The sequence below is a fragment of the Thermobia domestica genome, chromosome 11 (assembly GCF_964235325.1).
Source record: "Thermobia domestica chromosome 11, izTheDome1.hap1.1, whole genome shotgun sequence".
NCBI classification, from domain to species: domain Eukaryota; kingdom Metazoa; phylum Arthropoda; class Insecta; order Zygentoma; family Lepismatidae; genus Thermobia; species Thermobia domestica.
The window spans coordinates 84,742,571-84,769,230 of NC_137464.1; the positions used below are offsets into that span (position 1 = coordinate 84,742,571).

The following is a 26,660-nucleotide window of genomic DNA, read 5'->3' on the forward strand; positions in this document are numbered from 1 at the left end:
GATTAACGTAGAATCCGAACCACATGATCGAATTTCAGTCATGAGCTTTTACAGTCATGTCTTGTCTTGTCTTCTATACTATTATTAGTGTTCTATGGGCGCACCAGGTTTCTCACCAGTATGTGCTATAAATGCAAAAGAAAATTGTTATTAATTATCCAAATAGTAATTATAAGTAACAAATTGCATAAATTTCCAAGAAAGTAATGCTTCCCATCCTGAAGTAGGCCTAGTGTTTTTGATAACCTATTTTCACTATGGGTGCCCCCAGTCATGTCTATCATTTTGTTCAGCTATTGATTCAAGCAAGTTCTATTGATTTGTATATGTCTCATCTTTGGATATTTTCCCTTTTAAACGCCAATAATTGTAAAATTTTCAGTAAATAAACATCAGGTATCAAATGACGCGGAATAGAAATAAACATATTTTATATAATAATTAAAAATTTTAGTAGAACTGTATGTAGTGTAATAGGTACAACTCTAAAGTATACCCAGGAGTGACGAAAATAAAACGTTGCCTTTGGTTTTTAGGAATAAACAATCTTTAAGGTTTTACGTCTAACGTTTATGCCGTTTAGGCTACAGGAGACGATGATAATGAAAAATAAATGAACTGATGGAATGAAGAAAGTAGGTGGAGACGGAAAAATCCACTCATACTGTGTTTATTCACCACTAAGCTTACTTGGCCCGAGCTAGGATCAAACCAGGAATCCCACCCACTGGATGTAAGCGCTCTACTACTGAACCACAGCGGCCCCTCTTCCCTTTTAGGAGGGGACACTATGCAGTGCTTCTCATTTGTGGCCACTGACGCAAATCCCGGGGGGATGAGGGGGACATTTCCCATCCAATCTTGGAACTGGGGGGAACTGTCACCCCAATAATCCGATTTGAAATGTGTTTTTTAGGGATGAAATGTGATGATTTGAGTCCGATTGCCACAAAGGAAAGTGAGATGAAATAAATGTCCCCGCCAGAATAAGCCCCAAATTTGCCCTCCTCCCAATGTTGAAGACAACTCTGCTCCACTGGCCTTCTAGAGCATTGTTTTTCAACTTCATAAACATTTTGATCATAGCTAAAAAAAAAAAAAAAAAAAAAAAGATTATAAGAGCGGTCTTGCCTGTCCCCCAATGTTGAAGATAGAATTGCGCCGCTGTTGTGGCTGAGCCATTGGCGATAAATATGTATATCCACGATATACTGACTATTTTGTTTCACTGGTTTTATTCACCGTTTGTTTTGATACCGTTCTTTGTTGTTATTCTTTAATGTTACTTCAGTTTTGTTATTGTTTAAAAGCATTAGCCAAGTTCAAAACACATGAAATTTGTAAAAGAACTATTAACTGCTGATCTATTTCAATGCTCACGTGAATATTTACTATTCTGATATCAATCGCCTGGTTGAAAATGGATATAAAGAATAATATATCTTATTGTCTTGCAATAATTTATTGATCTACGTATTTTAAAATCAATACAACATTCTGTAATACTTCGTAAATCTTCTGACTAGTCCATAGTTTCGATTGAAACCATGTGATACATCAGGAGAGTCAAGTCTCGGCTTCTCTTATAAATCATTTCGTAATACTAAAGTGGCACTTTTGACGTAGTAAATCATTTCTGCTAAATGGCTTTTCACCTGCTCCCAGCGTTGATCTTGCTCTGCTTCTGGCAATGATGTAATTCCATATAAGAGATCTGATAATCCAGGAAACGCAACACCTGCGTAAGTATCTGTTGAACTTGGTGCAAATACAATATGGCTGAAATAGAAAGTTAAATAATATAATTACCTATAAGGTCACTTGTTTATATATTGATGAATGGAAGAACAGGACTCTTCCAAAAACACAATTTTGAGATGATTCAATGTTGGGCAACATCGTGTTCATAGCTCTGTTCGGGGTTCTACCGTTTCCTCTTACATTCTCATTAATCAATTCTTTTGTAATCATTCATCTTCATTAATATTTTCTTCTCCTGCAGCTTAAAGGAAATAAGCAATTTCCCTTTCATTTCGTTTCAATGAAATTTGACACTAAATAATCTATCAAGTCATCTAAAAAGTATTGGGCCTTTTGCGTACGAAATGGGGTTAGCGTCCAAAATCTCAGTTGCATTAGGTCAGACCTAACGTCATTTGACACTTGACAGTTAAAAATACGGGGGGAGTAAGAAAATAAGTTTCCCCTCTCGTTTTCAGCCTTGCCCATCCGCCATACAGTTCTGATCTCGCACCCAGTGTCTTCCATCTGTTTCCGGTTTTGAACAAAACTCTCAGCGGCAGGAGCTTTGGAAGCAATGCTGAAGACAGAAGTTGTTCGATGCTTCTTCCGTATGCAGAACCCTGAATTTTTCCTGGAAGGGTTTTTGAAGCTTATAGACTAGTATGACAAATGTCTCAATGTAGGTGGTACTTATGTGGAAAAATAAAAATACTTATGGTCTTTAATGTCACATGCTATTTTTGGTCTTGCATCCCCACCTCTGTCCTCAATCGCCTGAGGAAACCTACTTTCAGACTCTCCCTCATAGATGTGCAGGAAGTGTTGGAAGGTATTACAGCATGAATATGAGTGAACTTTCTGCAAAACTGTGCTACATTTTACAATTTCATTTCGACCCAAAAACACAAATGTTACGCAAGCCCATGAAGAAATTTGTGCTATTTATGAGCAAGATACATTATCAAAAGCAACAGCCAAACAGGGATTCAATCGCATTCGTTCTGCAAATTTCTATGTCCAAGATGCTCCTCACAGTGGGCGGCTAATCACAGCAACAATGGATGATATTGTGTCCAAATTCGACAAAGACCGACATGTCAGCAGTCATGACAGCATCAATGACCTAAACATCTATCACCAAAGAGTTTTAAACCATTTAAAGAAACCTGGCTACTAAGTAAAAAGAAGCGGAACGTTTGGGTGTCACTGATCTATCACAGAAACATTTATTGGATCGATTTTCCGTCTGTGACCTTGTACTGAGACGCAACAAACTCGAACCATTTCAACGACATTTCATGACGAGTGATGACAAGTTGATAACCCACGATAATAATGTGCGAAAAATATAGTGGTCGAAGTAAGAAGAAGCTCCACAGTCTGTTGCAAAAAGCCCACATTGATACCCAGGAAGCTTATGTTGTGTGTTTGATGGGTTTGGAAAGATATCGTGCATCACGAGCTTCTGCCGTTAGCAGAACGATAGACTTAGACCTGTAGTGTCAATAATTAGCGCAAGTGCACCTAGCACTTCAAAAGAAGCGGCCGGGATTAGTCAACAGAAAGGGTGTCTATCACGCTGAAAAACGCCAGAAACTACCCGTCAGAAATTGAGAGTTTTAATACATACATCGTATAGGTTTGACCAGGCACAGTCAGCATATTATTTGTTTCATTCCGTGCAGAATTTTCTAAATGGTGTTAAGTTAGTTTCAAAAGAAACCTCTGAAAACCACGTAAGTATCACATTTTTTGACCTGGAACCACAGAAATTCTATAGCGAGGAGTTTATGGTGATACCGTGAAAATTATACAAAGTGAGCAAACAAAATAGTGCATATGTGGTTTCACAATGGTATTTTCAAATAATAACGAATGTATTCTTAATTTTATTCTCCCAAAGCTCAGTACTTTTTAGACAGCTAATATGTCATTTGTTGTAATATGCAGGTATTTTTAAATTACCTGCAGTAATATGCAGACAATTTATAAATTATCTTAATATGCAGATGATTTATAAATTACCTGTAGAACTTTTGTCGCTGACTGTACATACCAAAGAATAAAAATCTCCCGAGAGACACTTGATCACAGGTCATGAACCTCTGTGATGACACCACCAAAATGGCCGGGAGACATAGGTTCTTTAAGTGATCATATCTACATTATCAATCATAATAATATGATGTTTCAATACACCATTTGAAAGATCTTCAATTAAGCTACTAAAAGGTTTAGTAATATTTAGTGTGTATGTGTGTGTGACAAGAACGGTTAAGAAGTTATAGAGGCAAAAATTTGGAAGAAAAGAACTAACCTGTTATGTTGCCAACTATAACCAATTTCTTGTCATTTTTAGTAGGTTCTCTACAGCGATTACAGATTTCAAAAAGTGTCTGATATTTGGCCGGTTTCCCTTATCATTTACTTCCAAATTTTCGCAGTTATAACTTCTTATTCATTGGTGTTACAAAAAGAGTTACTCAACTAGTATTGTAGCCTAATTCAAGATATTTCTAATGGTGTATTGAAACATTACAATATTGTCATTGGTTATGGAGATAATGATCATTTAAACGGATCTTCACATTTATGACTATGTATGTCTCTCGACTCATCAACCATCCTGATTGCGTCACCAGAACGGTTCATGACCTCTGATAATTATCTTCCGGCAATTTTTTGTCCTTCATATATACATAACCACGGTGCAAAGTGGCACACTAGTGTCTGGAAGTGAAATATTTTGATGATATTTGCATTAACTCCACCAAATTGGAATGAAAGTCACTTAACAAAACTTTGGATGGCAATCTTCGTCGGGGTAAAGGTAGTAGCCGATGACACCCCTTGCAGATGCGTGTTTCTGCTGTCTTTGCATCTTCATGCAAAAAGCATTCAGTTTGAAATCTTTATTCTGAATGTGAGTATACCTCACTAGTTTATTTTACTATACTATTATTATTAGGGCCCGGATTTTTGTGCTAAAAAACTGTAAAATATTTATTTTTTATGTGCCAAAAAAAAATTAAAAATATTTGCTGAAAATTGAAAAATACTTAACAAAATATAACAAAGAAAAGTATGGAAAAACGCCCAAAACAAGAAAAAAATAAATACTGGTATTCACCAATAGCTCCTATTCGTCAGATGTCGAAATTTCATGGGGACTGTAGTGAATTACTAACGTCTTTTTCAAATTTCTCATCGTAAACCTTCCTAATGTCACGAAATAATGCCTTATATTGAGAAAAGGAATGTTCTACATCACATGATGTTAACCTCGCTTATATGAAAAGGGATATATCTCAAATATCCACACCATCAACTTCACTTATGTTTTGACCTTCCAATACTTCAGATATTTTACATAAGCTTTTATAGCCAATGTTTTTCTCAAACAAATCCTTAATTTTTTTCTTATGACTTCAACTTTCAAAGCACTGTATTTTTTAACAGTAGTACTCAATAAATTTCTCGTAGTTTCCAATTTCTTTATAGTGTGAGTCAAGAAACCGAAATTGGTAGATATGAAAGCCAAATCACATTTCAAACCTTTGTCACTTACTAATTTTGAACAATTTTAATGGATGAAGCATCATCTGGATTTAGTTTAGTTACTTCAGATACATATGCTTCAAAATTTTTCGTGTAATACAATACTGCATTAAGCCAGATACCCCACCGCGTGAGTACCTGTTTTGGAGGAAGTAAAAGATCGGGATTTGTTTCTTTGAAAAACTCAATTCTAGTTGCCGATTTTACGAAATTTTCCCCCCATTTGGCACTAACTAGTCCACCTTAGGATAAAGGGTTTGGATTTATGAAGACGCTGTTTCCGCAGGTGGGAAATCGCTTGTAAATACGATGGATAGATTCATATATCCTATTCTTTTTCCGATGTTAATTTCTTTCGAGAAAAAAAAAAAACAATTCGTTGTGAAATTTAGAATAACATAACGGAAAATTATTAAAAATATGTATTTTTACGTGAAATAAAATTTGTACTTTAAACTTACAGACTCTTAATTGGGATAATAGCATTTGTTTTGGACTTTGTGTTTAAAAAGAAATATGTTTTTACATATAAATTCGGGTCTTAATTATTACTAATTTTTACAATTTCTCTATCTTTTACAAATATTACCATACTATTATTAATAATTTTTACAATTTCACGATTCTTTACAATCAAACCATTTTTGACATAAAATATATAATCATTATGGGTCTTTTTTTCTCGCCAAATGTCTCTATCGAAACTGTTTCTAAGTTACCACTATTTTCCCTCGAATGTACTTGGAAATAATCCAAAAGAAACGCGGTGAAAGAATAGGATTTTAAAAGCAAGCATAGGTGTTAATTTCACAGAAAGGGAAGACAAGAACGTGGCGAAGCTTCTGTGACAGTACTCATTCTCCTATGTCGGCAAGCTCATGATATGGTCGGGTGTATTGCACCAGATGGCTGGTCGACACTAAAAAATATTATTTGAAGATTAAGCCGAGTTGGCAGTATCGGTATAATCATATATGCTGATAAGCAAACGTCAATGTTTAAAATGTCATCATGCTCATCAAGTGTTTGTACGAACTCGTGAAAGCTAATAACCAGAGCTCCTCTGCCATCTCATAACGGGTCGGGAACAAGTTAGGACTATCCTTTAGATTCTAATGTTATTTATTGGTTTTGTGAAAATATGAACAGACTATTTAGGTAATAAAATAAATTGAAAAAGTCTTCCTTTTCTCTGAATTTAATTTTCAAATGTACGAGTCTGGCAAGTTTAATTCTACAGTGTACAAAAATTATAATTTGAAGCTTGAGGAACATTATGTTAACATTTTTCTTAACAGATCAACGACTTTTAAAACGGAAAGCTTACGAAATGCTCTTGAATTAGAGTTGACGTTTCTACTTACTTCTATCCATTTATTATGGAAAAATCGAATTTTCTGGATATAATTTCACACAAAAATAGTTATACGTTAAGAAGTGATTGAGTTTCAATCCTTAACGAGTGAATTCAAAGGGTACAGAACCAGGTAATGGTAATGGGTTGTACTCCTCCTCCTTTCTTAAATACGATTATGTGCGAAATTGTCTTTACTAAAAATGAATAAATAAATAAATAAATAAATAAATAAATAAATGACGAAAATAAACTTACTTATAATAGTCTCTTCCTGGAAGTCCCCATGGAATAATAAACGCTCTTTCTAAAGACATCAGTCGATCGTTTATTTCTCGTACTTGAAGCAAACTAGAAAGAAAAACATAAATTAACCAGGTTTTGATATTTTTACCCATTCAAAATGGGAGTTCACTGAATACATTAGACGAATGTGCAAACAGTAACGTCATATCAGATTTTGCCGGAGGGGGGAGATTTTCTACCGATATAAGGGTTTAACGATTTTTAATAGTATACAATTTATTAAAATGTTTTTCACTCAGATGGGGCATTTGCCTCCCACGTCCTTGATATGATAGAATAATATTCGCTATAAAACTGACAAAAATAGCTTGTTTAATCTATGGACCTACAATTGCAATAATAACTCAAATACGCAAGAACTGAAATTACTGTCTGTCGTGTCATAGTTTTTACGTTAACATATCTTTTCAATCAGTTGATTTGAAGCGATGGTGCCAACTAAGGAATTACAGCCAATTATATGACAAAGCTGGTCAAATTGTATGCTGATAATATCAAGCAGCTGAAGAATATTTCACATATTTCAGACATGGAGACATAGCCATCGGACATTAATCATTCATCTTATGTCAGCCTTTCATCTTCAATATCAACTCTTTTAATGCTTCATTCTTTCTTGCTCCACTATTTTGATACCAAGTATTCTAACGAGAAATTTTTCATTATCCAACTTTTAAAATACTTGCCAAACGTTCCTCTCTCACAAGCCATTAATCCTAAGTTCACCACATTAGTTCAGAAAGAACTTCAGTACGAAGGGCACACTATCAACAAGTTGTTCATATACGTCACAACGCTTATGCCACCTACTCACTTCATCACAAGGCACGATTGACATCCTACAAACCCGTGGACCACTAATCTATAAACATAAGCACCATGTTGAGCCTCCCCGCTCACATGCGCCTTTACCACTTCACTGTGAAGAATAGTAGCAATAGAACTCTCATCACAATTCTGGTTGTAAACTTTCTACTGTTTGCGGCTATTGTTCTGGACCTCATCAAATTCGAGAATATTCAAACATGTAACCATCTCTAAAGTGTCCTACCTGTATTGACCCACACCCCACCTATAGCTAAAAGTGTAAGAGAAAATCCTTAGCACAGAAGTCCCACCCCCAACTTGTTGCTTTGCAAACTTCTGGCACATTTACATATCCATCATTGGCGATCCTGTGACCGTTAGCAAATTACTTAAATTTGTCGCTTTCACCTTACAAAATATCAATCCTCTTCATCTCCCCATATCCTACCTCGCATCATTGTCGTTGCAAAATCTACTTTTCACATATAATTGTACACCACATATTCTTATAACTATGTTCACTTTCACAGAACTAAACTTGAAACATCAGTGTAATGGTACTCACTATAAGATTCTTTTTCTTGTTTGTCAACATAGTTCAATTATTGAAAAAAAAATCATCTATGAAACTCTCTTAATGGAAGAACAGGTCACTGCTTTTCTCTTAAATGAAACCTTTCTCGAACCAGACACATCATGTTCCATCCTTCAACATGCCCATATCATGATAATTGAATACAAGCCTGCAAAGCTAACGGTGAAGTTGAAAGAGATTTTCGCTATACCATTCCGTTCCGGTTTCTCCTATCTTCTTTATTATATCTACCTGAACACGACATCACCACACTGCACTTGAAAAATATCGGTCTCACTCTTGCCAAACTATATGTGAGCCCTGGACTTCTCATACCTCATGACTTTTTGTCCCATTCCGGATATAGCTATAGCTTCCAACACCATACTTCTTCGTTGCACTATCGATGCTGTTGATTTAATTAGCAGCGATCAAGCTCACATATCGTTCAGGTCTAAATCATTACATTTACAACGCCTATCATCCCATGCGGCAAAGCAGATTGGCATCGGTATCACTTCTACATCTTAAACGCACTGGAAAAATATCAATCTGCATCTACACTCGACGAACTCTCGCACCAGGTTGATAGTAAAGGCGTCTGCTATTTACATTCCACAGTCTGAATCAATTCCTTACCGTTCGAACTCCCACCAAAATATCTACCTCTAGTACGTTGGTCTCGAAACTCTTGCCAAGAATTTGTATGGACACGTAATCCTGAGACTCTGACTTCATCACCAACTTCAGAGAACTGTCACAACTGCACTTCCGTTTACAAATTACAACAATGGGCGAAAACTTGCAACCAACTCTCCGACACGCCTCTACCTATTCTCTACTGGAAACGCCTCGTGGTTCTCTGTGGCAAGCACAACAGGACTCCATACCCGATTCTTCTACAGGATGTGACCCTTTATTCCGACACCGACAAAGTGAATGTTTTTGCTGATTACTCCAGGCTACATTCACACTCTCCGAGTCCGAGGCTCCACATACCACTCATCGAGTCGACCATGTCGATCTTAACTCTCGATTCCTTCAGCCTCACATATCTCATGTACTCCTCAAACATATTATTACTAGTTCCATCACAATTTCGGAGATCACCTCTGCCATTCAATGAAAACGAAATACCCCTCTAGGCTTCGACACCATCATTTACTGACATATGAACCCCATTATACTACTTACGCTTCTGGTGCTCATATATAGACTTTCATATTACGCACAGGGTTTTCCCTAAGGACTAGAAAGCACCAAAGACACTCATGTTTCTAACAAGGAATCCCTTGAGTGCGAGGTCGGAAGTGCAATCTCTAGTAAGGCTCATTTGAAAGTGTAGTGTGAACAATGATAACAGGAAAAATATTAGCTGCTAATGACTCACCATGTGCACCAGAAGGGCGACAGAAAATACGTGCCCGGGATCAACCTTCTACGGGATATATGTATTACAGTCACAAAATGGACATCGTCGACATTCACAAAATGTTCAAAAGAAATCATTAACTTGCACCATGAACACCGACTGAAAAATGACGCGCTACAGTGATCTCAAATGTTCGCACCATCAAGATCGAAGGTAAACTCCTTGGGAGTTACAAATCGTTCAGGGCGTTCAGCTAAGTATCCACTCTTAATGAATGCATATAGAATCATATTGGTGTAGCGGGTGCCATCACATTCTATCAGTTCTCATCTCCTCGTTATATCAATATGATTTTATATGAATTCTTTAAAAGTGAATACCTAGCTGAACGTCTTGAACGGTTTGTAACTCCCAAGAAGTTCGCTTTCGATCTTGATGGTGCGAACATTTGTGATCACTGTGGCGCGTCAGTTTTCAGTCGGTGTTCATGGTGCAAGTTAATGATTTCTTTTGAACATTTCGTGAATGTCGAAGAGTCCATTTTGTGAATTGTAATACATAGATCCTATAGAAGATTGATCTCTGCACCTCCTGGACACTATCCTCCTGATGCACATGGTAAGTCATTAGCAGCTAATATTTTTCCTGTCATCTTGTTCACACTACACTTTCAAATGAGCCTTACTAGAGATTGCACTTCCTACCTCGCACTCAAGAGTTTTCTTGTAAGACATTAATAAACTACCATCTGATGTATCTTCTTATCGGCTCATACAATTAACATCTACCCGTTGGCAAGATATTAGACGAATTCTTGTGAAATCCTGCATTCATATTTAGTAGACCGCCAACTATTCCCAATTTACCAACTCGGATTCCGCCCGTCCTTTTCAACTAATGATCAACTCCATCGTCTCACTACACTAATAACCATCATTATAATTCTATTAACCCATGCTGCCTTCTTTTCGATGTTGAAGAAGCATTCGACAAAGTTTGCCATATAGCGTTCATTTACTAACTCATTCATTTTAAGCTTCCAAGAGCATACATCCGAATCATGTATCACTTTCTCGTCTGTTGCATCTAATATATCACTATTAACGAACAACTGTACCATTCCTTTTTTCGCATGTGTGGGTTTTTCAAGATTCCACTCTTTCCCCTGTTAGACATCTTGTTTGTTGTCGCCCTTCCACAGCTACCACAAAACATTCATCTGTTTCATTATGTTGACAATACTGCTTTTCTCACTTTCTTATCAACTATTCAAACCCTCAATCTTTCATTGCAGGAAGCCATTAATGATTTTACCCACTGGTGCTCTAAGTTGAAACTCAGGACAAATGTCTCAAAAACTCAAGCCATCATTTTCATACTGCCCCGTAAACGTACAAAAATCATAGAAATCGATCTCTTCTGTTACTGACTATAAATAATATATCTATCATTCCAACCAGAACTATTACATACTTGAGCATTATTTTCGATCATCATCTCACATAGAAACCTCACCTGCACAATGTTAAAACTAAAGCTTACAACCGTCTGAATTTACTGAAACAATTAATATGCACTATCTGGGTCCTAAAACCACATCTTGTTCTGCATACATATAAAATGCTTCTTAGACCTGTTATCACATATGATTTTCCTCCTTGAATTTCCACACCTTCGTCATGTTGTGACAAACTGGCTATTTTGGAACGACGCGAGTCACAGTATGACTTGTGACTATTCTCTAATCTCCTTTCCGATTCTCAGATACCATCTCGAAGTCCTCCGTACAAAATTAATAACGCAACACTACATGTCACCAGCCTCTCCTCTTTACAGCAATGCATTACTTCTCCCTTCACGCATCTCCTTCCCGTTACTGTTATACCCCCTTCATTTCCTCTTTACATTATATTGCTTTACAGTTTCTTCTGACGATCTCGATCTTACACTACTCAAGGAGTATCGTTTAAGTGTTTATCTTTCTCAAATTTTCTCCATCATATTCTGCACAATGATTTCATTATTTACTAACAGGGTCTTCTCATCTTCATTAGACTAGACTAGCCCATGGATAACCGCGTTCGTTCTTCTAACAGCTCTGTGGATTGTGCTGTGGCGTGACGTGCACCTCACTTTATTCCTCACTCTCGTTATGGATTACGATCTCCCTTCATCTGTAAATCGCCTGTTTCCTTTCACATTTTTACTTATATATTCTCTTATCCTTTTTCCACCATGGATCGTTTTCCGTATGTGAAAGGTTATGTGTTTGATATATCTCTCATTTACATATTTGTTTCTTATAACCCTAATCCTAAATTATGATCACAAAGATCATAAAGGCCTAAAATAAGTTAAGTAAAACAAAGTTAAAGAAATAAATAAAATCTTATAGCCCGTTTATCGATAGCTCGTTTTCAATTCAATAGTCCCTTCCCTAAAAGAGGGTATAGCTCCCTGAGAGGTTGCTAGCTTCCAGATAGCTCAAAAGTATATTTATAAAGATAAATTTAAGCAAGTAAGTTATTAAAAATTTAATAATAATAATCTGATGCTGACCCTAGTAGCAGAGACAACTTGCAAAACGTTTGCTGTAAGCTTGCACCCAGCTTGATTGGAAAGCGTGTAAGCATGTCGCAAGCTGGATTCCAGTAACGAAGTTACATGGATACAACCTTGCATTCAGTATTCCATTCGAGCTTGACGCAAGCGTTTTACGCTAGTTGCAAGTCAATCGCCATTGAACGACCAGTGATGCTATGACGCTGTACGAAGAGTCTAAAACATCGCTTGCAAGTACAACAAAAGGCAGATTTATGAAAGCACGCGTTGAAAGTGTAAGCGTAAAAAGCCAAAAGCCAAGCACGCGCCAACTGGCAGAAAGCTTTCTTGTTACTTGAGGAATTTTGTTAGTGTATTTTTATACCCAAGCATTTGTACTGTACAGTTAAAACAACACATTGTACTCGTCAAAATTTATAGATTGCTTACTTATTAGGATCAACATTCTGTAGTGCATCCTGAAAATCTGCAGCAGTATGGGCGAATTCTTGAACAGCATATTGAAAAGCTCCTGAAATTAAAAAAAAAAAAAAAAAAAAAAAACATACAATGCATTATTCGATTTTCTTAATTATTACTTAATAAACTTTCAGTTCAAATGTGAGGGAATATTAGTCGTGGTATCGAATACCGCTAGCATAATATTCTTTGTTATTTACAATCACAGTTTATTTCTTGTCATATTTCTTTTTAACCTAGGGATATTTAAGAAGCATAAAACTACATACACATACAAACGTGTGGTCTACCTCCTTGTTCGTTCCGTAGAAAATAAGAATGGGAAGATACTCAACGAGAGAAGTGAAGTCGTAGAAAGATGGAAAGAATATGTTGAGGATTTATATGAGAGACCGTGTGACCTACACGTTGAAATAGAAGATGAAGTACGCAAGGATTATAAAGGGTTTAGTATTGTTCGGGATGAGTTTGGAAAAGCTATATCTGAGATTAGGAATGGAAAGGCAATCGGGATAGTTATATCAATCGAATTCATTAGGAACATGGAAAACAAGGGTAAGAAATAATTGTTTCGACTCTGCAATGAAATATTTGAAACAACACAATTGCCAAAAGACTTCCTGAAGACGATCACGATACCGATGGCTAAGAAATCGAATCCAAAGAGGGTTACAGAACTGTTAGTCTCATATCTTATGCAGCAAAAATTTTGCTTCGAATTGTGAACAGAAGGTTGTGCGGAAGAACAAATGAACAGTTCGGGTTCAGGAAACATAAGAACACAATATATGCAATTGGATTTTTAAGAGATACCAGTAAAAGGTTTATAGAAAAAGGGAAAGAGGTGTATGTGGTATTTATTGATATGAAAAAGGCTTTTGATTGCGTAAGTTGAAATTGTTGTTAGAAGTTTTAAACAAGGTTGGGTTGGAATGAAAAAATCAAAGACTTGTAAGAAACTTATATATGAATCAACAAATAAGTGTTAAAATGAGGAAGGAAATTATAGAAAATAATGCAATTGGAACGGGAGTTCGACAGGGATGCTGTCTGTCGATAAGAACATTTAATATATATTTAGAATAGATAGTGAAAAAGAACCTACATAATGAAGACACAATTTCTTTAGAAGGTAGAATGATTAGGTTTATACGGTTTGCAGATGATATGGCGCTTGTTGAGGAATCTGAAAGGAAAATCAATAATATGTAGAAAACTTAAGAAAGAGCTGTGAAGAATATGGAATTAAAATAAATGTGAGGACAAAAGCCATGCTGATTGGAACGAAGCGGTCGGTGTCAAATTTAGAAGTAGGAGGGGAGAAAATAGAACGGGTGTCTAGTTTTCGATACCTGGTTAGTATTATTAGTGATGATATGAAGTGTGAACGTGAAATAAAAGCAAGGATAGGAATGGCGAAAGAAGCCTTTAGGAGGAAGAAAATAATATTTTGTGGAACCTTTTTGTCTTTAACGTGTTGGCGCATCCGGTTGGCAATCGCCGGGTAGGCCAGTCCGCCCCTGACTACTGGTGTCTCTAGCCATATTGTTTATGGGTTCAGCACTGCCACTAACGAAAGGTAAAACAAATACAGGATGGCACATAAGTGACTGGCAAAATTGCATTTTTAATGTAGGAGTGAAACAGAAATCAAAAGTGATAGAAATAACATGTTTCAATGTTCAAAAAATAGGGATAGTATTCAAGTGTACAAGATATAGGCCCTACCTCTACACAAGACGTTCAAAGTAGCTTCCATTCTGTTGGATACAGAGTTTACACCTTCACAACATTGAAGCACAAGTTGTGTCAGAAATTTTCAGACGAGGGAGTTCTACTACCGAACCGGTCTCTTTTATTCAGTTTGCGAGTACCTTCACGAAGCGGTGTTGAGATTTTTGGATTTTTGGAAAACGATAGAGAAACAATTCTTATCAATATCATTAGAGTCTTGTTTCCACAACATTTTGCAGTTCGAAAACATGTTGTTCTGTAGATAGTTTTGTATTCATTGTTTCTCAACTAACATAATCTTACTCATCACCAGTAACAACAGCCAAGCTCATATAAACAACAGTTTCACTTAGCTCATATAAACAACAGCGAGAATTCGTTACAAATAGTAGTGAACCGAATTATGGGAATTACTGCTTTAGTCAAGTAGATTCTATGCAAGTGAAAGTAGTAACTGCCAACTTACTTAAGTGCCATGTGATATTTAGAAAAAAAATATATGTAATGGTAAATGGTATTGTGGCTGCGGAAATTAACCAATAATCATCTAAAAATGTTTAAAACACTCAGTTTTCTGTAAAATACAGACAAAAGGTTAACTTCAATCAGGTTAAATAAAGAATTATGTGAAGAATTGGTATTGATAATAAGGATAGGATTTTAGTTCTTTTTTTATTTTATTTTATTTTATTTATTTATTTTTTTGGTTAGCATGTTGACAAACGCGAGTCATGTAATATCTCAAGTCTTTTTAGACACTTTTTAAATACAAAACTTTGTGATAGTTGTTTTTAACGCCGCCATCTGTTTTCACCTTTAGACCTTGCTAATTAATAATTCTTACCTAAACTTATATTTCTGGTGCTGAGCAACGAGGCAAAAGTATTATTAATATTATCAGAAGCTCGGAGTAAAAAATTTCCATAGTCTTCTGCATTGAAAGGTAGAAGAGGGCTCTCAGACAGCTGCAAAGCAATTAAACCCCACACTTGAGCCAGAGCTTTGTGATAGAGGAATCCTTGGTCCATCATGTCTGCCACCAAGTGGTAAGTTTCATACAGAGTGTGATAGAGAGCGTATGACCGTCCCAACTGTAAAATAAAACAGAAGAAAGGGTAAAACAAATATTCGTATTTTTATATCAGCAAATGTATAGTTCAGACTAAAATAGTTATTTTATTCATATTTGCTAGGAAAGCAACAGCCATGTTTTTTTTTTTTTTTCATATGAATTGACTAGAACTTTGAAAAAGAAAATGGCCCTTGGTTGCTGTTATACGGAAAGAAATTTTAGTTACTATAATTTACGTGATACCATCTTCTCTCTCTTCCAAAAGAATTTCCGAAATCAGTTTCAATACTTTTTAGCTTAATGTCTTCACAGCACAGCAAACGCTATACCGCTGGGTATAATGAGGTCAGAACTCTTCTTTCCAAACCTCTCAAGTTTACCATAGATTAAACGGCATTCTATGACATTTTCAGGTACCCCTAATAAATATATCTTTTGTTTTTTTAATTCCCCCCCTCCCCATCCTCCTCGAAGTTTTCCTCTGTTGACTTCGCTCACATCTAAATAGTCGAATGAACTCTTACTCATCATGAAACAGTAAAAAAAAAAAAAAAAAAAAAAAAAACCCACGAGATACAGTGTGGAAACTAAGAGCACTGTGAGCTAGCCAGATCCTAATCATTCGTGATATAATATTGCAGATTTGAGAGGTATGTAAACTAATATGTGAACAGTTACATTCACTGGGACAACATTGAAAGATGGAGTAATTGATATTCTAAGTCAGTGGTAGATAAACTACGGCAGATGAGTCAGATTCGGCTTCCTGAAAGTCTCTACTCAGGCCGCGACATGATTGAAAATGAAAACAAGAATAGGATCACTTCAAAAGTGTTGTATTAGAAACCGACTGACAGATGAACATGTCACTTCACTTCTGGTTTATATATGATAGAATGGTATAGATATGCATACACTCGTCATGGTGTAGATATCTTTTTATGCCTTCCGTACGCATTTGAAGAACGAATTATATTGCACTTAATCTTTAAGAGTTTCTTGTGGAGCCAACTTATAGTTTCTAATTCGGTTTCGGTAATTATTTCCTGTGGAGTTACCATGTACAGTATATATATTCCTCAATTTTGCAAGATTAAATTAAACTTTAGAGTTTACAGCTCCTAAAGTATTTCACTGCCTAGAAGTTAAACAATAAACTCGCTGATACACAATCGGCACATCGACTAACAACTAAATTATTTCATACTTTCTTGACACATTGTTCAATATGTATCTTTTAATTCAAGAAGCTCCTCAATTATCTCGCAATGTTGGGTCTACACAAAAGTCAACGGCCTATCGGAAATGTTGGCCGAGTTGGAACTCAGGTGCATCCACACAAAGTACCACAACTTGGTTGTTGGGAGAGAGAAAAATACACTATATTCACATTAAACTAAAAATCTCCATCCTGCACCAAAACGCTTGTGACAATAACACTGCTTATTATAAAACAACTTGAAACAAATGCAAATATACAACTTGAAGACTAAAGGTATACTTGGCAGAGATAAATTAGTTCAGGTTTTGGACGTTGTCTTCCCGTACCTCCCGACAAACGCTTCTGACCATACCGTCAGATCAGACGCTTCTAACCCCTAAAATATTTTCGACTTCAGTATTTATACCTGTGCTTGGTATACTTTCTACATTTACAGTCCGGTTTGTGGGTTATTCATCATTTCTTATCAGATATTAAATAGATTATGAGCAAAACTGCATGTACAGTACACAAAATTACAATATTTAAAATACACATGAATACGATTTTTAAAATTTTTCAACAAAGATTATATAAAATATTGAAATATATTACATAAAGGTGTTTCGAAGGTCTCAGTACTTTATTTACAGACTTCGTATATATCTATATCAATATCTATATCTATCTATCTATCTATCTATCTATATATATATATATATATATATATATATATATATATATATATATATATATATATATATATATATATATATATATTGTAAATAAACATAAATATAAGCCAGGTGCAACATTTTAGTGGTGAAGAAACGAAGTATTCTTCATTTTTATTTTAGAAATCTGGTTAGCCTAATAGTCGCTCCGCAGAATTCGGTTTGCTGGATTACAGCAATGTAGCTTGTGTTTATCCCGTCGTGTTAATGACTAATGTTTCATTTTAGAGAATTAGCAACTATTTATGCTCTTTTAGTCATGACGACTAAACTGCTTGTTCCAAGTAGAAGTATTCGTTTCTTCATTATGAAAATATCCCTATTACAGAAGACAATATGTCCAATATCTTCGATCAATATATATTCTCTGAATTCGAAACAATACACCTCAAAGGTATTGATTATAGGGAGTCAATGGCGTCATATCACCCATACAGACAGGAATGAGAACCAAGGGAAAAACTTTTACTGTATGGAATACACTTGCTATAGGTTCGTTGTGTCAAGTACGTTAATGTGACAAGGAACTATGTCAAATTAAATGACATTCATTTTTCTGCTGACATCATTTATATATGACTAGTCGAAAATTTGTCAGAAGAATGAGAAAACAATCATAACTCTAGAACGAAATATCGGATCAGAGTCAGGTAAAATAAAAGTCAGGTTCATTTAGTTACATATTCCTCTAATGCACAATTGGATTTGATATAGGGCGGTGCAAGGGTAACCTCCAAAAAATTGAAAATTTCCTGAGGCATTCTATCATAGTATGTTCAGTTATTATTATTATAGAGTTTATTGGTACACCCCATTTTGTTGAAAATGAGGAAGAATTCAACTTTAGTATTTTTACGGAAATGCAAACAAAGCTTTTAATAAAATGTACTTTTCATTCGCACTTTGCTGTAAAAACAAATGCAGTTTAAACCCTGGAAGTACCATAAGTAAAATTAAGTACTAAATAGTGTATGAGTAAGTAAAATTGTAATATCCAAGTAAATAAGAAATATTTCTGTTGTCTTGTTTCGCTTACTCAACTTTTTGAAGGAAGTATATTTTATAGAAGGTATATTTATGATGTGAAAATGGAAAAATAACTCACAAAACCTCCTTCCACGTAGCGGAAGTCTGCGCTCGGAACGCCAATGTTTTGCTGAAATCCCACGTAGTCAGAGCCACTGCCCAGAAAACCTACACTGCAACATGTCATAATAGTTTCGTCAAATATTGAGGACTTTAAAATTTTTAAGTCTACTAAATAGATTATAGGAAGTATAAATCTTGGCTTTAACCTGATGGGAGCAAATAGGGAATCGGGGAAAACTCGTTTCGTATTTGTACAAATATAATCTGTCCAACGCTTCAATTACCAGCAAAGGAAAACTACAGTGACATTATCCATAAAGATAACATATTGGACATATGATTATGCTGCTTCAGACTGAAGTATACCGGTAACCGGTATTTTAAAGTATCATTAGTTGTAACAAGCTTCACTTTTGTAGCAGTACCTACTTAATAAAATAATATGTAACAAAAAAGTTTATATATAGTTGTTGGTATTTTTTTACCTTACTAACTAAGCATAACTGTAATAAATCTAATTTTCTGTGATATTCCAAAGCTCAAAATGAAGTAAACAGAACATCCACACCTACGATAATCCACACGTCACCTATTGAACTATGTGCTATTTAAGTACTGCACGAATGTATTACTACTCTTCAAAGTGTGATACGGGAGTATCCACAAGTTGTAAAAACTCAATTTGATATATAAATGAAAGAAACCTGTTTAATAGATCATTACAAAATAATTTTCCAACTAATTTTCTTTTAACTTTTAAGGCGTCGATTTATTTCTTTATTTTACTTGAGTTATCCTACTACATATAACTAACATACTATTACAAAAGCTAGTACACTCACTTTTCCAGAAGTGTAGTGAATATCTAAACTTGAAACTCCAATATTCTGTTGAAATCCTGAGTAGTCACTTTCACTTCCTAAAGGAAAGACTCTGCAAACGATAAACAAAGCACTGTTTTTCAGATTCTTTTGAGTTCATTCTAGGTTAGATGTTAAAAAATAGAAGCCATTGTTAGGGTGTGTAGTCTTAGTATGTAGACTGCATGCGTCATGCTTTGTTAAAAGAATTATTCATGCAAGAAAATATCATCGATCCTGTCCTGGAAACGTAATCCATGATCAACTCCTGTGTCCATAAAAATCGTATTTTGAAATTCAGTTTTTTTTTAACATGTCAGTGACCAGTAGCTGTAGTGTTAAGAAGACGACGTAACAGTCACTAACAGAATGAAGGATACTCGAAGCTCAGAACGAATTAATTATATTTTCCGTTCTTCCAGGACTAGTGAATGGAGAAGATATTGTATAATGGATGATACGATTTAAATATTTTCTTTCTGCATTCTATTATTCATCAAATCACAAGAATAAAAATCAGAGTGTGCTCTTTATCGAAATCAATATTCCAGGCCAATTACCAATGAGTAAAAGCATCTAGACGAACGAAATGTTCTTAATTGTGCAACCATGATAATAAAATATTCCATTACTGATCTGTTCCATTCCAAAATTTTCAAAAAGTGATCATTTTATTTGATACTTCGATTGACTGAGAATTGTTTCTCATGCTATTAAAACCTGAAATCATTCAAAAGCAAACCATACATATTTCAAGTTAGTGAAACACTCATTTGTCTTGGTCACTGTGTTAATGAGGTTCTCCGTTACAGGGTTTCTTCTTATGGGTTACCATGAGCATTGGCACACCATAAGTTGATGACAGAATGATGTCCTAAGGAGTTCTGAATCTTCTATTGGATACCAGCAGCATTAATTTCAAATCGTCAGTATTTGGAGAACATCATCTTTATTCAAATTATATGCACTAAATCATCTTCTATCATTGATCCTCTTCAGTAGATTTAGAGTAAGCAAAAGCCTCACAAATCAATTCTACTACGTTGTTTTGACCAAGAAACTTTTTATTCTCTGGAAATGCTATTATCATCATTATCCATTACGAAGATTGATACTAGCCTAATACAAAATATCTAGTATATATTTAATCAGTTTATAGGAGATTGGTTCCTGAGCATGGCCTTGATTTTTGACTCATTTTCCCTTTTTACTTCACATGCAACATCATGCAATTCACCTCAAATATGCACATAAATGGTCATTTTATTTAGAAATAAAGTTTCGCTAGTCTCTTCGCACAACTAGGGAATACTATATTTCAATCTATCGTTCTGTGATGATACCAAAGTAATAACTTATGATCTTCCTGCTGGTCAAGTGATTAACACGCGATCATTTGGGGCTCTGGGTTTGACTCCAGGTGAGTAGCATTGAAATTTCAACGCATTAACATGGTTCGGATTCTATCTGAAACTATAGCACTATATCTTGCATAACCTCGTTACTGAAAAGGGACGCTAAACTTTAACCAATAATAACAACAAAAATAACAAGTGATGCAGATGTGTTCTGTTACTGTATAATTCTTGACTCAAATGGAACAATAGAATTATCTTTCACAATTTTCAATAAATAACATGAAGTAGAGTGATTCGACTGACTTATGCATCCCCATACTTAACAGAATCTCACTAACCAGAGAACACTAAGAACAAGGTTAATTAGAACAAGGTTAGTAACATTTATATAAATTGTCGTTACATCTGTTTACATTGGCATCCTATGTATAAATTTCGATGCTCTATGCACACTGTATCCAATGCGCTTGGTGCTCATGTATCAAAGGCGGATTTCTGGGGGGAGCGGTGGGTTGTAATACTACTACTTGGAGCTACTTTTAAGAGCTCCAAACTCTGGGATGGGTTTTATCTATATATAAAATAAGAAAGTTTCTTCTTCTAGAGGGGAGGCAATCGCCCTGATCACCCCCTGGATCCGCCCCTGTCATGTATAAACACAAATAAGGAAATTAACACCAAAATTCAAGATGATCCACTTTTCAGAATCATTGGTAAGAGAAGTTAAGAGTTTAAATTCATTACTAATATAAGAAATTGCTTTGTTTGTTTTAGTGTGTTATGTTCATATCCTCTAAGCTCACATTCTAATTTCACACTAAAATAGGGAATTAGTTGAGAAGTTTCAAATATTTTTGTCATAAAATAGAGAATTTATACTGTATAATAAATCTTCCAACTTGTCACAAGGGTGCTAAATAACATTTCTTTAGTAAAGGTGTATTTTATTGAAGCCTTTGTACAGTATACACTTTATAATGCAATGCGGATTCATTGACATTATTCGATGCAAATAAATTTTAAAATCAGATGAATCAGGACTGCACATAGTATTAACATATTATTAATAAAGAATGTTAGCAATTATTGTAAAATGTGTAAAGGCCTTTAGAGGTTTTAAACTAACATTGATATATTAAATAGCACAGAACATAAGAGGCATTCGGAAATAGTGAAGCATTTCAAAATATAAAGATGGTATTCATTATCGGGTGTAATAATGAAGACAGTATTAACTATTTCTAGAGATATGTATTTTATGCAATACATGCACTATTGTTATGTGTAATTGAAATCATACCATCTTGGCCTGATAAAACAAGAGTTTTAAAAGTACCGGTAATTGGTAATCGTAACATTAATACTAATATACATATATGAATAAATAAATAATTTACTGACTTTGGTATGGTTTCGTCGTAGTCACTGGGTGTTGTATAAAGCCAGGTGTCGAAAACAGTTGCTCTACCAGCATTCACTTCATCAGGATTTGGATTAGGAACACTTCTGGTGGCTTCATATACGGATTGATACAACAAAGGGCTCCCCAATGAATCAAAGGTTATATTACCTATTTAAGAGAGAAAATCACAGATTATCCGGCACAGTTTACACGATATCTCTTATACAGTATTTCATAAACTTAGTAGGGTCAGAAAGAAAATGCATAAGTGCGAAAGATTCTGAGATAATTGTTTTGCTGGAAGTATATACGTGTAATTATACTGCTTTTGTACAAGCATTTCATATCTTCAAACCTTATGAAATATTTATTTTTCAGTTTAAAGAATGATAAAGACATGGATAAAAATATTAACTTACGAAGCAAGATTACCCTTTCAGTAAATACATTTTAAACTTTCAAATACATAATTGTTTATTTTGTGAAGTATATAAAAAAAACGAGGTTCAGAGTGCTGACCTAAACTTTGTAACGAATCATTTCTGTCCCACATCTCAATCTAACATAGTTTAGTATATATTTAACACAGAAGATATACGTAGGACAACACTGATACGTACCTCCCATTGCTAAATCAATGTTCAAATAGGCAATTGCTCTGTCATCGAGAATTTTCCTCATTTCTTCTGTCCATTCTGTGGAACCAACAATACCGTATTCTTCTGCTCCCCAACTGCAAAGAACAATGCTACGACGAGGGGACCAACCTGAAGGAGAAGGAGGAACAATTATATCACTTCTACTTTGGCGAAAATAGATTTTGTGGAAGACAAATTGCAGTATACAAATCATGACTTTGCTTAGTAAAAACACTAAAAAAAAAAAAAAAAAAAAGTTCTAAAATTTGGAATGTGGCGCACTGAGTTATCCTCAAGATTCGAATGGTTCAGATACCACGTAAAACTGAAGGGGTAGATTAGTTTGTATATAGCATTGATACCGAAACAGTATATAATTAACCAAACAAAGTTTTAAAAAATCTAAGGATATAATTTACATACGTTTAAAATTCGAGACTATTTGATCAGCATATTGCTCCATATTAGTTCGAAGCTTATTAAAATAATCAAGATAACAGGAAAGAAAGGGCATTATCAAATTCGTTTGGCATGAGCTCAAAGTCCATTCAGTTAGCACCTCCAATCAACTTCCTTATGGTCTTTAATAGTCAAATAGTGTGATTAATACATACACGCACAAAAAAAGCAAAATACCTAGAAATAATAATAAGTACCTTGTTGCAGTTTTAGTGCTCCTAGAGCTCGCGCTACTTCCATCATCAGAGCTGTTCCACTTGTTGGGTCAACAGAACCAAGAATCCAGGCATCTCGATGATTTCCAAGAAGAATATACCGATCTACAAGAAAACAAGTGCATTGAGAAGCTTTTTATTAAAAAAGCTTGAAGTTATTCTTTAATCGATAAAACTTTCCTAATATTGAATTGTGATGGGATTTTCTCAACTGGAAATAATATGTCCAAGCACTGCATTTTACACTACAATTTTAAGGAATGACGTGTCCCCGAAAGTTAATATTGAATTTTCTTTACTTTTTGAAATATTGATGCAATAGGCAGTGTGGCAATGGAAAACAAAACTGTTTCTTTTTTTTTTCCCTGCGAAGTTAGTTAGTGCACAGAAGTTTATCATATGGACGAATTTTGCGTGAGATCTTGGAAACAGGTGGAGAGATATCCAGTTCGACCGCTTGTCATTGTGGTGCGTGACGCGGCTAAGTATAGACTGGCGTTGTGATATCTCATCACTGTTTCAACAATGGCACAAAAAGTAAATATCAATATTTGCTCGCGCTTAGGGAAAGCTTCAATGGAAACATTTGAGATGTTTAAAAATGATTTATGGAAACAATTACCTTTGTTGCTGCCATGTTTTTGAATGGCATAAAAGATTGAGTACTGGCAAAGGAGTCTGTGAAAGATGACGACCGTCCAGTTTCAAACAGGTTTGTCAGGATAGACTGCCATGATTGACAAGTTCTGAATATCATCTTGGATGACCAAAATGCAAGTCTCAAGGTAATATCACATCTCGTTGGGGTGAATAACGACACCAATTCGCCAAATAATAACGAAGGATTTAAATAAGAAAGTGTGTGCACATTTTGTGCCTCACTCCTTACCGAGTCACAGAAGCTGAAAAAAGCGCATCTTTGCCCCAGTACATAACGCAGTGATTATTTGTGAGTTTATGGCCAAAAGAGTACTTGTGTGCTACCACACCTCGCATACTCGCCAGATCTGTCTCCATACGATTACTTTCTTTTTCTCAAATTAAAAGGACCATTGAAGTTTCTTTTCAACGATGTTTCCACCATCGAAAAAGCAGTGACGGGGATCTTGAACACCATTACTATCCAGGAATAAGACTTCCAGAAAGTCACCTCATGATTTGTTGTATATACAAAGTTGTCTGTGCGCAAAGGAAGCTCCTACTTTGTGTAAATCATCATACGTTGATTTCACTTGTTATTCGTTTATTTCTTTTTTAGACCCAGTTCTGTTTCCAAATTTGCCACACTATATATTACTTGAATCACACTTGAAATATAGAGTTTTCAGATTTACCTAAATAGTAAACCAAGTATATAAACTGATTTATCATTATTCAATATTGTGATCCTTAACTTGAGAATTTATACTCAGTGGTGCTAGGTATACGCAATATGAGTCGATTTCTTCCCTGTAATTTTGTTTTGAGATGATTTTCTTCTTTCAACTTAATTTCTATGTGGTTGAACTAAAAATGAACGAACAAACTGTCCGATTAAGAAAAAGATTACTTTAAATGGAACAGTTAAAACATTTCAAGTTTCAAAAGTTGCAATAACTTTAAAAAATTTCTCCGATTACTTTTTACTTCATTTCCGTTCTAAAATAATTATGTTTATATGATTTAGTAACAACCTGTAGCTGTAGACTTATATTGTGATTTTTTTCTGTGTGTTTCCAAGCTTTATACAAGAAATTCTTGAGTTATCACACTGAAACTAGTTTTCTGGAGTCGCCATTGGATTGCTGATACAGCAATTTCTAAAAGTTTAGAAGAGTTATGCTGGGAAAAGAGTAAATAATAATAATAATAATAATAATAATAATAATAATAATAATAATAATAATAATAATAATAATAATAATAATAATAATAATAATAATAATAATAATAATAAAACAAATTGAGAAAGTGGACCTGTTATAATTCAGTTGATAACATAATAAATCATAATGAATTTATTAAAAGTCATCGATTCATGATAAATCTAAAGAAAATGTTTGTTATGTTTTCACGAATATTTGCTCAAAAGATTCCTCAAGTTTACTAATTTGTCACATAGGAGTGTTCAATGATCGCTCACAATTTTAGCACATTTTTCCCTTAAAAGAGGAAAGGAACAGTAGGGTCGACGGACCTTGCTTTTGGCCAACATCTTTCGTAGGAAGGCCAATTGGATTAGACACATCTTGCAAAGAAATTGTCTTTTTCATAGTGCTGTGGAAGCAAAGATGCAAGGAAAGCGAGAAATAGGAAGAAGAAGTATATAACTGATTTGAAAAATAGAGGAAAATATTGGGAGTTAAAAGAGGAAGCTGAAGATCGAGAAACGTGAAAGAAACATTTCTAGGCTCAAACCTAAAATTAAAACAAAGAAAAAAAGAACATTAATCTCACAAGGGAGGGTCACGCAGTGGCTCCGCTGAGATCCGAACGAGACAATTGTGTTTGCATTTGATATGTTATAACTAGACGAATCCTAAAGTTATACGTGCCACCGGGCGGAATGTGTGAGTTACAACATATTTTGTAAAGTAAACGCTACAAAGCTGGCAGAATAGTCTGAACCGAGTCATTTGTTTGAAAATGGTTGGGTAAATGAAAAACTCGGCCAACACGTAATCCCATCATTTTCAAGGACAAACTTTCTGGGATAAAAAGCTTTGCCCCAGGGTCCCCCACAGGGTCCCACACAAGGTCCAACTCAAAATTTTCAAATGACAAGGGGGGTTAAGTGGCACATCATTTGAAAGCTGTTGTAAAATGAAAGAAAATGGAGCAAGTCTCGACTCTCTACGACAACCCTGTGCAAAATGGCGTCGGGTCAAAATGTAAACAAAAACTTCATTCAAAAGTTCATGGTCACCGCTATAAATCGAAAACGGTGAGTCAAATGTCAAAATAAGAAAGGAAGTGTGTGGCATTATTTTCAAAGTACAACAATTTACGTTAAAACTTCTTGTTCCAGGGTCCCAGGCGGGGTCTAACTAAAAAGTTTTGAATGGCAAGAGGGGTTAAGTAGCAAATCATTTGAAAGCTGTTGTTAAATGAAAGAAGATGGAACAAGTCTCGACTTTCTACGACAACCCTGTGCAAAATGGTGGCGGGCCAAAATGTAAACAAA

The 26,660-nt window shown here is 35.1% G+C and overlaps 1 protein-coding gene across 2 annotated transcripts in view; it reads right to left on the reverse strand.

Annotated features, from left to right (window-relative positions):
* Positions 1 to 1,443: 1,443 nt before the first annotated feature.
* The window catches only part of LOC145664239 (N-acetylated-alpha-linked acidic dipeptidase 2-like), a 32,253-nt gene continuing 7,036 nt past the window's right edge, over positions 1,444 to 26,660 (reverse strand). The window contains exons 3-10 of one of the 2 annotated variants that reach the window (XM_081730722.1): positions 23,480 to 23,602; positions 22,806 to 22,952; positions 22,185 to 22,353; positions 18,582 to 18,675; positions 15,314 to 15,560; positions 12,706 to 12,787; positions 6,914 to 7,006; positions 1,444 to 1,779 (exon numbers count right to left, since the gene is read on the reverse strand). In XM_081730722.1, coding sequence (XP_081586848.1) covers positions 1,584 to 1,779; positions 6,914 to 7,006; positions 12,706 to 12,787; positions 15,314 to 15,560; positions 18,582 to 18,675; positions 22,185 to 22,353; positions 22,806 to 22,952; positions 23,480 to 23,602 — 1,151 coding nt within the window. In that variant the 3' untranslated portion in view covers positions 1,444 to 1,583. Of the gene's footprint in view, positions 1,780 to 6,913; positions 7,007 to 12,705; positions 12,788 to 15,313; positions 15,561 to 18,581; positions 18,676 to 19,407; positions 19,499 to 22,184; positions 22,354 to 22,805; positions 22,953 to 23,479; positions 23,603 to 26,660 lie in introns of both variants that reach the window. The other variant, XM_081730723.1, reaches the window with a different exon arrangement.